The sequence below is a fragment of the Peromyscus leucopus genome, chromosome 10 (genome assembly GCF_004664715.2).
Source record: "Peromyscus leucopus breed LL Stock chromosome 10, UCI_PerLeu_2.1, whole genome shotgun sequence".
Classification (NCBI taxonomy): Eukaryota; Metazoa; Chordata; class Mammalia; order Rodentia; family Cricetidae; genus Peromyscus; species Peromyscus leucopus.
Genome location: NC_051071.1, coordinates 75,328,883 through 75,342,367, shown reverse-complemented (window position 1 = coordinate 75,342,367; position 13,485 = coordinate 75,328,883). Strand labels below are relative to the sequence as shown.

Genomic DNA, 13,485 nt, shown 5'->3' with positions numbered 1-13,485 from the left:
TTTTTCTACTTTCTCAATTTGCATAATTTTCTCAAGTTGATACAGATTCTGGTAATTACATTAGATGAAGATCAGTCTCCATATTTAGCATAGATGCATTGTGCTGCATGGTCTTTCCGTTGCAAACAAACAACTGTGTGCATAGCTGCTTTGCTATGGTTTGCTATGATACATGATGTCCACTAGGACTTCACTGGATTATCAACTGTATACATTACATCATCTCTCCAGGTGCTTCATATCTTTAACTAATCTTCAATAATTGCATTTGTGCTGACTTTTCAGCATTTTAAGCAATGACATGCTTTATAGCATTATAGCTAAGTGTCCTCTTTGTCCTAATTACTTCAAGCGTAAATTATTCTGTTTGTTTTTGTTAGCATAAAGTACCCAGATTCAATATGGAATTTTCACAAACATTCTCTCTCTCAGAAGTGAAATTGGACTTTATGTGATAAACTTTCATGTATTAACGAACTCCCTTCCCAAGTATCGTATTCATTCGTTTTCTAAGAGCATTCTCACTGGCATTTATAAATATGTCAGGGCTTGAAAGCCTATGTTTTATTTTTAGTGAGACCAACAAGAAGAACACTAACTGCACAACTCCACCATTCTCTTTGTAGCTGCTTGAACACACATCAAATATATGTGGCAGCCCGCTCATAAAGAATTCTAGGTTTGAAGAGTGCTGTCAAGAAAAAACACCCATGGACACTTTTATGTGCACTTACTTCATGCCAGCTGCTGAGCCACTTCAATTGCCAGCCATCAAGTTGCCCACAAAGACAGACCTGTGTGGTCAGAGTACCACCCAAGCTATGGACCAGTAAGTAGAGCAGTGGGTGGTGTGTTTCTGCCTCCACGGGGGACCAGACTGTGGGAAAGCAAGCTGTGCCTCTTTGCAAACACAAATCTCTTTATATGGCATCATCTATGGAGCTTAAGCATTTGTTAACTGATTTTAAAAGGCTCCAAGTCTTTAAACTTGGATAAGGAAGAAGGAGCCTGTGGTTCCTAAGTCCACCTCTTGACATTAGTGTGCACTGGCAGAAGGAGCTTGGCCTTTCTGACTTAGAGTTCTCTTTAGCTGGCTTGAGAATGACAACACTGCTTTACTTAGTGCAGAGGCAGCCAGTAAGAAACACATCTAGAAATGTAGGTCAGCATAAGTGTTGTATACAATAAAATGCTCCATACACATAATACATATCATGGCAACATAAATATGTATCATGTCATTGCCCAGCTTGACCATATTCTATTCCAAATCCCTCTCTCTCTCTCAAACACACACACACACACACACACACACACACAAACACACACACCAACTAAAAGTTTATCAAGCTTCTGGAGAATAATCATTTGATAATAAAACATTAAATTTAGAATGTTCTTTCCTTAACAGTATTGATATTCACTGCTACTTAATAAGAGATTAAATAGAAATAGTGAGACTTGATCTTGTTTTATCTAACTAAAGAGAATCAACACATACACAGTATGTTATATATACTAAGAGTATCTTCACACTTATAGCATAAAAATAATTTACAGCTTGGAAAAATGGTTAGAATGTCAGTTGCCTATATAAGAAAGAAGAGTTTAGACAAAACTAAAACTAATGTACATTCTCCTATAAATACTACTTGGTTTGATAAGTTCATGGACAATAGTTAGATAAGACAGAGTGGGAAGACTGTGTACATTTTTGTACAGAACACTTGCTTTGAAGTACCCAGCTAACATTAGCTGCGGGGAGAATTGTATTATACTCTCACAAAGGACATGCCCATATGAGCATAAAGGAACATGGTATGTTTATGTATGTCCTGTTGTATATATAGTATATTACAGTTATTAAACCCAGCATTAATAAAATGTTTTTTATGAAAATGTCATCTAATCTAAAGTCAGTTTACAGGGAGTTGGTTTGTGCTAAATCCTTTTTAAATTAAGTTAAACAACAGTAAACAAAATATAACTCAGCAGGTTATATTTATTCACATGCACACACATACATGTTACAATAATAATTACAGAAAAACATGCCATGAATTTGAGAAAAATTAAGAGAGACACGAGAGGGGTTTTAGGAATGAGAAGGAAGGGGAAAGGATGTAATTCTATTTTAAATAAAATTAAAATAAATTAACAAAAACCCAAAAGTCAGGCATGCCAGTCCATGCCTGTCACCCCAGCACTAGGGAGACTGTGGCAGGAAGTGCAGAAGGGGGGTCCTAGGATGAAGGACCCACTCCACTGTGAGTTACAGCATGAACTGGGCTGCAGAGCAGGGCTGTCTCAGAGAAAACAACACGACAATCAGAAACAAGATGTCCATACTGCTCGGTAGATGGGTGGAATAGTAGTAGATAGAAGATGGGTTCCATCTCCGATTCTGAACTCCAGACGCACCTTGAAAAGCATCCCCTCCTTTTCTGTTTGACACCAGGTATACATTTGAACTAAGCAGAAGGACCCGCGTTCCAGAAGTATTCCTCAGCAAAGTGCTGGAGACCACGCTGAAATCCCTTAGTGAATGCTGTGAGGCACAGGACCCTGCCGCCTGTTTCAGCACTCAGGTACACATCCAAAAGTTTCCTTATCAACAGTGGAGGCCAAAATTGCAGACTGAAGCTTAATGATCAAACCTGGCAATCTTGCCCTGCAAGCTAGCAATCAAAATGTGGTTTATGGAATTTTTTTTTTTACTTACTAAGGAAAAAGGTCAAAAGAAGACTGATATTTCATTGTGTGGGAATTAAATAAAATTAAAATTGCAGTGGCCATTGAGTTGCGTTGGAGCACCACAATGTACGTTGTTTGCCCATTGCCTGTTACCACTGCTATTTAGGGTGGAATATCCATAATAGAGATCATATATGACCTACAAAACTGAAAATATTTATTAACTGGCTTTATGCAAAAAAAAAAAAGTTTGCTGATACCTGGTGCAGAGACATGGAAATCCCATCTAATGGCCTCACCTGGACAGTGTTCCTGTGCAAAGAATGTTGATGTGCAATTTTTTTTTTTTTTACAGAGTCCCCTACTGAAGAAGCAACTAAATTCTTTCATTGAAAGGGGACAGGAAATGTGTGCAGATTATTCTGAGAACACATTTACTGAGTACAAGAAAAAGTAAGTGGCTGGTTTCGTGGCTTCACCTTCCAAATGTGTCTGTCCTGCTTGTCTAATTCTGTGACTGAAAAGTACAAGTGAAAATTTAGGACGTACTGAGTGAAAGATAAAGAAGGGTTACAATTTTAAAAGTTTTAAAAGGTCATCAGAATTCTTTTCTGGAGTCCAGGGTATGCCATGGGCATTAGGTAAGTGACCAATTAAAACACAGCCACAAGAATATAAATTATAAGTGATCTGAGGGGACTTGACTCCAAATGGAGGCACAAACATATAGTTGGTCAATATTCAGGACCCTGGAGTTACCTGCCAATGTTTGTGATCCAATAAGAACCAAGCTTTCATGCTGACCCGATATCAACCATCGCCAGCCTGTGATCCTTATAAACTGGAAGTAACAATGCTAATTATCACAACATGGTACAATAGTTATTTTCTCAATTAAATGGGAGAGGAAGCATTTCATTAAGTAGAAATTAACAATAAAATAATTGACCATAATAATAATAATAGACATGGTGTTGGGTTCTTAGGGGAAAAAAATCTCTAAAAAGATTGTGCTGTTTTCCACTTTAATAAATTTCCATTTTAAATCAGTTGGAATCCAGGTCTCAAGTAAACACACAGATTCATAAAGACATTTTCTTAAAGAACCCCAGAATAGGACATCTCCTCAGTGACCTCCATAAAGTCCTCCTTAGCATGTGAAAGTCTTACGCTTGGAAGTGTTTTCACACCCTTTGGCCCTTATTGCTCACTACTGGTCTAGGCATGTATTTCTTGGAGAAAGTAATAAGCCAAGCTAAGTTGGCCACACTGAAAGTGAAGGGACACCAAGATCATAGGTGGTACAAGCTGGAAAACAGTGAGAGACTTTCTCAAGTCCTATCACCATCTTGAAAACAAGTAAGTGAAACCCCTGGGAACAAGGGCCAAAGGACCCCACTCCCGTTTTGGTGCATCTGAATAGTGAGTTCCAAAGGCGACAAACTGAGAAGCAAGAGAAAGCATAAAACTGAAGTCAAGTCCTGTGAAGGATACCTTTTAAAGCAACTTAAAATTTAACATTGGGGAAAGGTGAAAAGCCAGGGAAAATAGAAAAAGGCATCACTTAATATTGAGATAATGAGCTACTTCAAAAGAGAGACAATTGGCTTTCAAATTCAGTGGTCATTTCTATACTTGCTTGCATGAATTTGAACGAGTTATAGATTTCAATTCTAACCTCAACACGCTCACCGAAACTCCATTCTACAAATAAGGTTTCCCAAGACAGGCAAGTATTTTTATTTCCCTTGTACATGATCCGAAATAGCTGTCGTGGTGCTTAAGCAAAGACCCTGCAATCCCTCCAGCGAAACCTCACAAAGAACTGTTTTCTCAGACTGGCGGAGCGACTGAGGACAAAAACACCCAACGCCTCTCCAGGGGAGCTGGAGGACATGATGGGCAAGCGCTCAGACTTTGCCTCCAAGTGCTGCTCCATCAACTCACCTCCTCTCTACTGCAGCTCACAGGTAGGAAAGCCTCGCTCGCCTCTGTTTCTCAGGGCAAGAGTGTTCCAGAACTCCAGAGCTTTCTTTGTTCCTGTTCTGAATGCTCCTGAAGTGTGTTCAGGTGAAAGGCTTTCCCGGAGTGGTGGTGACCTTGCTGGTGGTCTCAGTAAGGAAAGTAAGAAAAATAGTTTCCAGGTTTTATGCAATCTATAGGTTCGAACCCACAACAGGTTCTAAAAATCAAAGTAGGGAGTAACAGTGCAAGCATTAGAGTCCAATTTACATGGAGCACATGCTATTTTATAGCATTTTGTTTCATGCATATATATGTGTGAGTGTAAATAATACATACACAGGCATACAGGCAGGTAGACTGATAAATAGAAATACCTGTAGAGAAATTATATCAGCCCATTTCTTGTATTTTAACTATAAAGTGCTCCATTTAATTTGTTTTAGTATAATAAGAAAACGGCCACGTAAGTGTTTATTTACCATGAGACTTATTTTATGAAGAAATATTTTTAATTAAAAATTAAAATGGTAATCATTTTTAAATATTAGCCTTTCTTTTAGACACCAGCAGTTGGCTCTCATTCTTCCCTATTCACTACTACAAAGATGTCTTGGTTTTCTCCTGTAGGCCACAGTGGGAAGCTATACTGTGCTTTCTCTCTCTCTCTCTCTCTCTCTCTCTCTCTCTCTCTCTCTCTCTCTCTCTCTCTCTCTCTCTCTGTCTGTCTCAACTGAGATGTGAGAGAAGGGAGCCCAATTCAGTTGTGTTGCTTCAATAATGTTAGTCCTGAGCTTCACTGACTTCTGAGATATTGAATGGTTATACTGGCATCTCAATCAATCAGTACTAGCCCTAACCCACCAGAAGATACGAGTTGGTCACTGTCAGAACACGGGGATCCCATTTGTTTACATTTCTCATTGTCCCTACTACTCTCCAACAGTCATTTAAGGCATTTAGAAGAGGCCAAAGGTCAGATCAACACTTTGCCTTGATTGAAGGTATGATAGTTCTGAGATGTTTGATGTCCCCACTCTATTTCTGGACCTTGGTGAGAATAATTCAGCAATACACATCTGCACCAGTTTTCTGACTCTGTGAGGCAGATGTGTATTGTTGGAGTTGTTCACTAGAATCCAGCTAACAGAAACAGATGCCAACAGCCAAGTAGGAGCTAGGCTGACAGTTTCAGTGATGTGCTTCCCACCTGCTCTTTCCCAGTGCATACTCTCCATGGCATACCCACCTTAGGTTAGTATGTTCCTCAGTAAAGACTTTATGGTATGTTAAACAGAATCAATAGCTCTCTGCAGAAACATTTATAGAATAACCTAAAGCAACCATATACATTAAAATCCATGTTACAGATGGATAAGATGAAACAGATCCTAAACTGTTCTGGAAAGCAATGTTTGTTCTTATTAGCTTCCTGCTTCTTTTCTTCCAGCCACTGTCATAGATTCCAGCTCCAATTTAGCCAGTCATGACAAAAGCCAAATCTCAAAACCAGAAAATTGTTACTGACTGAAAACCCAAACTTACTATTGTTAAAATATTAATAGCAAGAACTGCATCTGGTTGGTAGTATTCACTCTAACTTCCATCTAATTCTTTACCTTGAATCAGCTCCTATCTCCTTTATGCTAAATCTTCCCAATTTATACTAGAGTTGTTTTTCCTTGTGCCAAAACTAATAAATGTGATACTTTAAATACTTCTTAGAGTTTTCTTTCTCCCTTTTCTTACTATTTTCTTGGCCAACAGTATGTCCTCTGATTCCCTGTACCTTCTCTGAATTACTCAACTCTTATGTCAGAACTATTGCTGTAACTGTGTTGGTAGTGATATGGTACCACCAGAAGCTAGACCACACCACTACCAAGGCAGTTATACACACTTCTTGCTAACCTTGACAAACATCCTTCAGTTCTCATCAGCATCCTCTGTGAAACATGTGGTACCCACAACTATTTCTTCCTCTTTGAAGCAATGTACTGTGTGTGTGCTCATGTGTGCATGCATATGTGCTCTGGTGTCCCTGTGGGTGAGTGTGCATTTTGATTAGGCTATACTGGCTGGCTAACAAGTTCCATCTACATCTCCCTCCCATATACACTACACAACCACATCCAGCTTTGTATGCAGGGTCTAGGACTCAAACTCAAGTCCTCGTACTGATGTGGCAAGCACTTTACTCCCTGAGCTGTCTTCCCAGCCCTTAATACACTTTCTATGGTATCCATGTTATCATTTTCTACCTTTGGTCTATGACCTTCCTTTCCTGTTCTATTTTATATTTTTTTCATCCTCTACTTACTCCTTAAATTTCCATTTTGCACGGTTTGTCTTTGATTGTCAAGTCCATGATACAACATTTTCCTAAGTGTTCTCCTCTCTGTGAGTGCTGTTAGTGTCTAAACAGCCACCTCTAGCCAATATCTTGCCTCTCTGCACCAAGCTCTCTATACAACCATTTATGGTGATCTCTTCTCATCACATGATAGCTTATAGCACAATAAACTCATACCCAGCATAACCGAAATCCAAAATCCTCCTATCTAAAACCTTCTGTGTTTCACAAACTGATGATTCATATCAGAATCATTTACCCATTGTCTCCAAATGAAAATTTAGTGATACTTAATTCCTCATCTTTTTCTACATATACCAAATCAAATCCTGAGTCCTGCCACCTCTGCCTTCTAAATATTCCCCAGTCCCCATCCTATATTTTTCAACATTCTTGTCCTAGTCTCCTGTAGTCTGTCCCCTGGATTATACCTTTACAACTGACCTCACAAATCCAGTCTGATTCCACTGCCTCACACAATCCCATCTCTATGCTGACATCACAATAAACTATATAAAAAAAAACAAGGCTAATATATTCATCCAGTGGTACTTCCTTGTTTCCATATCGAAGTCTGATTTTATTTCCTTTTATTCTTACAACCAAGAGATTTTTATCCTTGATTTTCTCTGCAGTCAGACCTCCTATGACTATTTCTGTGCCTCTGTGAGACTCTCCTGAACTACTTTCAATCTTCCAAACATTAAACTTGTTCTTCCCTTACCCCACTGTGTGCAGATAATGACTAACCACAATTGCTGTTTCTTCCACCAGCCTTTAAGGTTAAGAATAGAATCAGCACCTCTACGACTCCATGTGCACAAAGCAAGCTCCTGTGTTATCTGTTCTGTGCACTCACTAATCATCACTTCTTAAATTCTATTGTTCTTAAATTCTATAATGAAAATCTTGTATTATCATTATAATCTTATCCCTTGACAAGTGCAAATGCTGTGCACTGCTGGGGGATGTCTTTCTGTATGCTGTGAATATATATTGTTCCTATTGGTTAATAAATAATAAAAATAAATAAGCTGCATTGGTCTATGGAAAGGCATCTTAGAGGCAGGCAGGAAATCCAAGGAGAGAGACAAGAAAGAAAAAGGCAGAGTCTAGAGAGACATCAGCACCACCAGGAGAAGCAAGATATGAAAGTACCAGTAAGTCACAGCCACATGGCAACTTATAGATAAATAGAAATGGGTTAAATTATAAGAGCTAGCTAGCAAGAAGCCTGCCATAGGCCATACAGTTTGTAAATGCTATAAGCCTCTGTATGTTTACTTGGGTCCAACTGGCTGCAGACCTAGGGTGACAGAGATTTGTCTGGACCGCAAGGCAGGACAGGTGGGACCAGAGAAACCCTCCGACTACAGTGTATCTTCCACATGATCTAACCTACAAGTAAAGTGCTTGATAAATTACAGAACATTCTTTTTCATCATCAGATTGATGCTGAAATGAGAGACATCCTGCAGTCCTGATGCAGTGCATATGTACTGTCTTGGGTAAGTAATTTAAAACACGTCATCAAGGAATCTAGAATTTTATCACATATTTTATAAATCATAGAATAGGATGCAAACTTTACCCTACTTATCTATTCTATTTATTATCTATCCCAATTCGTTTTTCAGTTGAGCATAGTAAGCCTTGAGGGAAGCTTCAGTGCTTACAGAAGTACACAGATAACTTCTGACATATTTAAGAATAATTCCAGATTCTCAGATACCCAGCCTCATACTTCATCCATCATAATGCCATTATCTAGGAAAATGATACCATAAATGTCAAGGAAGGGATCCTGGTGCACATCAAGAGGAAAAACAGTTTAAAGATAAGGCTATCAAGTATTAAAATTCTCAGCAGAGTTCTGGAGCTCAGCACCACTTGCTTCCTTCAGATATTATGCTTTCAGTCACTTAAAACTGACCAATGAAGATAACAGACTGCAAAACTCTAATTGTACCTAACCCACGCTTTAAACTGAAGGTGATCTCAACTCTATGCACTTCAACAAAAGTTTTTTTTTTTTCAGTTCAATTGTATTCATTAAACTAATACACCTGAGATTTTTAAATGTTGTAAACAATGATTTTTGACTTGTGTTAGTCAGGCTTTTTATGAAGTTGGGCAAAGAAATTCATTGCTAGAACCATCTAATCTAAATTAAAATCCCCACTCCATTTATCTGTCTTTGCCAGCTTGAACCAATTGATCCATATTCCATACAGCTCACATTTCATTCTTTATAAATGAAAATTTAAGTATCTACTTCAGTGTTAGTGTCTATTAAACATAATAAAGTAAATATCAGCAGGGATGCTAGCAAGAGCGTTCATTGCCCCTACTGCTTCTATTCCTAAAATTCAAAATCCAGACAAACAGCAAAGTCAATTCTCTACCTTCTGAAGAATAGAACTCAAAATACAAGTTATTCATGCTATGTGTGTTATAGAATTAAAACAGTATCTGGACCATTGCTGATACATTATCTACCCCCCCTTTTAAATGAACTCAGTTTCCCTTCATCACAAACCATACCCGAGAATTCCTATAGACTGAAAATTCAAGTACATTATGGCTACTTCACAAGCCACCCTTCAAGGCATCTGAAGTTTTAATTAAAAATCAAGGTTGTTTAGAAAGCCTTCTGATCATTTCAGTTTAAATCTGTTTTCACCAAGCTGTTTTTTCTCCAGTAACTCAGAGCACATTTTCTCAAAGTTTTAGGAAGATAGATTTAGCTTCTCAGAGGACACATAAAAACAGGAGAAAATATCCATCTAGGAAAGCAACGTAGGGTGGATGAGATGGTTCAGCATGTAAAGGTCCTTGTTATTAAAACTAATGAGCCCTGTTGATCCCCCGGCCCAACATGGTGTTCTCCTACCAGTTGACCTTCACTCAAATACATCATGGCCCATGAGCTCACCATATACACAAAATAAATAAGTATATTTTGAACAGAAAACAAAGTAAAAAACATGAAACTAATTATATTTAAAGAGATTTCCTTTTAACCTAACAGCTTTCAGGAATATTTTAATGTTAACTAAATAAAGGGATAAACTCAATTTTAACATAGTAATACATCAATGAAAATTCCAAAATACTCATTATTCTAGTTAATATTCATTATTTTTATCTTCTATAGATATTTTGTGCCATTTTCCCTTAATTAGTATTTTTCTTTAACCTTTAAATAATCTTTAAATTTCTGTACTATCATTATTTGACCATTGGAATGCATTTTGATCACCTGAATAAAAACTCAAAAATCATTTACACCTTTCTTCTGTAAATTTCTACAAAATGCATTGAACGTTTCTAAACCAATTTTAGCCATGTCTTGCTGGTCATAAACACAATCTGGGATAAAGAGCTACTAATGATCAATTGTATCAAGATGGTTTTGTGGCTCTGAGAAAAAAAAATTACACCTTATTCACAAGGTTATAGGACTGAGGTATCATGTCCAGATTATGATACTACATCCTAAACTTTCCTACTAATTTTCATACAACACCCAGTACACTGTGATGCTTGGGCTCTAGGAAACATTCTGTGGTACTATGGAATAACTCTGGAGGCATCCCACTAACAGGAAACTGCCCTGAGATGACTGAGTCCTGAGATGGACACTCTGTACCCAGTTTTGCAGTCAGTGATATCAGGAGAAATGTTGAGTATTTCCCCCTAAACAAGCCAGTCTTTTCATCACATCTTAAATTGGAAGATACTCGGTGGTTTATTTTTTTTTTCTCGGCGATTCTGACACCCTAACACTGTTAAGGTAACTTTGACTGAGCATGTAACACTTTTTCAATGAAAACCCACTAGTGCCTAGCTAGAGTTTGACTAGAAGCTGAAATAGTTTGTCTCTACATGTTCTCATCCCTAGTTACACCTCTGATACAGTCAATAGACATCTATTTCCTGCTTCAAAACTGTTATCATAACTGGAGTGCGCATCTTGACATTTATTTTCTTAGGCAAGCCTTCAGGGCCCCAAAGTAATTCTCTATTGAGGAGGGAAGAAGTTTTTCAATCTTATAAAACAAGGCATTTTTTTTTTCTGGAGGAAATTAGAGTTCCCTGGACTGCCAAGATAAAAGAGTTCTTTTACCTTGTAGGTGAAAAATATTCTAGATACCAGAATCACACCTTGCACAGACTACTCACAGTGTGACAGAAACCTAAGAAATGACATTAAGAGCATGTTCATAACTTCTGTCACATCCTCTCTCCAAGGTACAACCTCAGTGAATAAAGTAGCAGATGAAGATTTTTCTTCCTGCTGTCTTAGGAAAGAAAAAGAACAAGGGCAAATGAATTTTGCTGTAATACAAACAAGATTTTTATGTAAACACACACACACACACACACACACACACAAATAAACAAGCAAACAAAAACCAACAACAGCAGCAACAAAATGACCAAACCCAGAAAAAGACCCATCTCATGCTCAACAATGTCTTACTGAAGTAAAAACCACAGAACTGCTCTCTCAATTCCATGACCAGGGGCATTAGAATTCAGCTTCCCGCAATTGTAACAAAATACCCGAAATCATCAATTTATTTTAAAAAAATAGGTTGATTTCATCTCACTGTCTGAAGTGTCCCATTGCTTTTCGGCCTTTGTGCAGATGGCAGATGGCAGTAGTGGGGAACATGTGGCACAGAGAACTGCTAACCTCATCGTTAGGAATCAAAGGAAGAGAGAGGAAGAGGCAGGGCCTAGTATCCCATCGTCCTCTTTAAGAACACCTATCCTTAATGACCTAAGGACCTCCTACTGCACTCCACTCTCCAAGGGTCCATCTCTTCCCTTGGGACCTGTCTAGTTAAGGTGTCTATTGCTGTGATGAAATGCTGTGACCAAAATAAGTTAGTTAGGGAGGAAAGGTTTTTATTCAGCTTACACTTCCACATCATTTGTTCATCATCACGAGAAGTCAGGACAGGAACTCAAGCAGGGAAAGAATCTAGAGGCAGGAGCTGATGCAGAGGCCATGGAGGAGTGCCGCTTACTGGCTTGCTCCTCATGACTTGCTCTGCCTGTTTTCTTATAGCACCCAGGACTAACAGCCCAAGAATGGCCCCACCCACAATGGGCTGGGCCCTCCTGCATCAACCCTAATTAAGAAAATGCTCTACAGGTTTGCTTACAGCCAGATCTTATGGAGGTATTTTCTCAATGGAGGTTCTCTCCTCTCAGATAACTTTAGCTTGTGTCAAGTTGACATAAAACTAGCCAGCATAGGACTACATGATCTCTGTGGGACAGTCAGCACCCAAACCATAACCAGAGCTCTTTTATCCATTGTTTCTCTTTTGCTGACAGTGATTATTCCCACAGAGCAGACAGTCACACAGGCCTCACTAGATTGTGTACGCAATAAAGATAACTTTTGCTTTGGGTATTGGGAAGTTCTTACTTGTAATCCCTCACTCCCAAAATGGACTATGAAGGATAAATGGGTCATGCTAGACAGTTTTATGTTTACCATAAACATCAAAAGAATATGGCCTTGTATGTATCCGATGTTTCTCAAATGCACCATTTATTCCCATTTTCTCACAGATCTAGAACTGGACCAGCCTGGAAAATAGCCACTGGTAGCCAAATCTGAGCCAAGCCACTGAGCTTCCAGGAAGACCACCAAGATCATTCCATTTTTCCCAGCTACAATGTTTGTGATGAAGTATAAAAAACTAAACAAATAAATTGAAATATAGTGCAAAGCCTAAGTACACTGGAGAGTGATGCTGCTGTTCTAGCTAGCCACGGATGCTAGGCTTCTCACTAGTTATCTCTGCTCTTTCTCTGAAACACTTCCAACATGAGCATCCACTCTGCAATCCCCAGCAGGCGCTACTCCATTCCCTGACTATTTTTTCAGACTTCATATGCACCATTAAGGAAAAGTTGGCCTTCTTGCTAACAAACAGCCTGGGATATCACACTTCTTAAAAGAAAAACAAAACACCTCCTAGGACCACCCTCTCAGGTCCAGCTATGAGCTTCAGCAGTTAGTTCTGTAGTATCTATCTGCCTTGCAGATGAAACTTCTCCTCAGCTTGAATGGAGAGGGGAAGCATGGGTTTTTGTTTGTTTGTTTGTTTGTTTTAATTTTGGTTTGGGTTTTTACCTTTGCTAATGACTGCTGAAAGCAACTTAGCAAGGTAAGTTCTAGAATATCACAAAATTTCAGCTTGCCATGTACTTACTTTTGATTTACCATGTACTTAAAATATGCATGAATTTCTGTATGTGTGCACTTTGCTCAGGGACAATAAAGGTGCCCTGATTCTTTATTCTTCCTGGAAGAAAGATATATTTTTGGAATAACTATATCTGTGAAGCTAATAAAACCAAGGAAAATGTTCTCTAGAGTTAACTGCACTGGGAAATCTGAATTCACCTCATGGCAGATGTGGTTAAACAGTAAAAGCAAAAAGTGTTCC

General features: G+C 38.5%; 1 protein-coding gene across 1 annotated transcript in view; it reads left to right on the top strand.

The window, feature by feature from the left end:
* Window positions 1–12,768, top strand: part of Gc (GC vitamin D binding protein) — a 31,135-nt gene extending 18,367 nt beyond the window's left edge. The window contains exons 8-13 of the mRNA XM_028888285.1: window positions 627–829; window positions 2,459–2,588; window positions 3,050–3,147; window positions 4,532–4,664; window positions 8,458–8,517; window positions 12,602–12,768. Coding sequence (XP_028744118.1) covers window positions 627–829; window positions 2,459–2,588; window positions 3,050–3,147; window positions 4,532–4,664; window positions 8,458–8,493 — 600 coding nt within the window. The 3' untranslated portion in view covers window positions 8,494–8,517; window positions 12,602–12,768. The remainder of the gene's footprint in view (window positions 1–626; window positions 830–2,458; window positions 2,589–3,049; window positions 3,148–4,531; window positions 4,665–8,457; window positions 8,518–12,601) is intronic.
* Window positions 12,769–13,485: the final 717 nt, after the last annotated feature.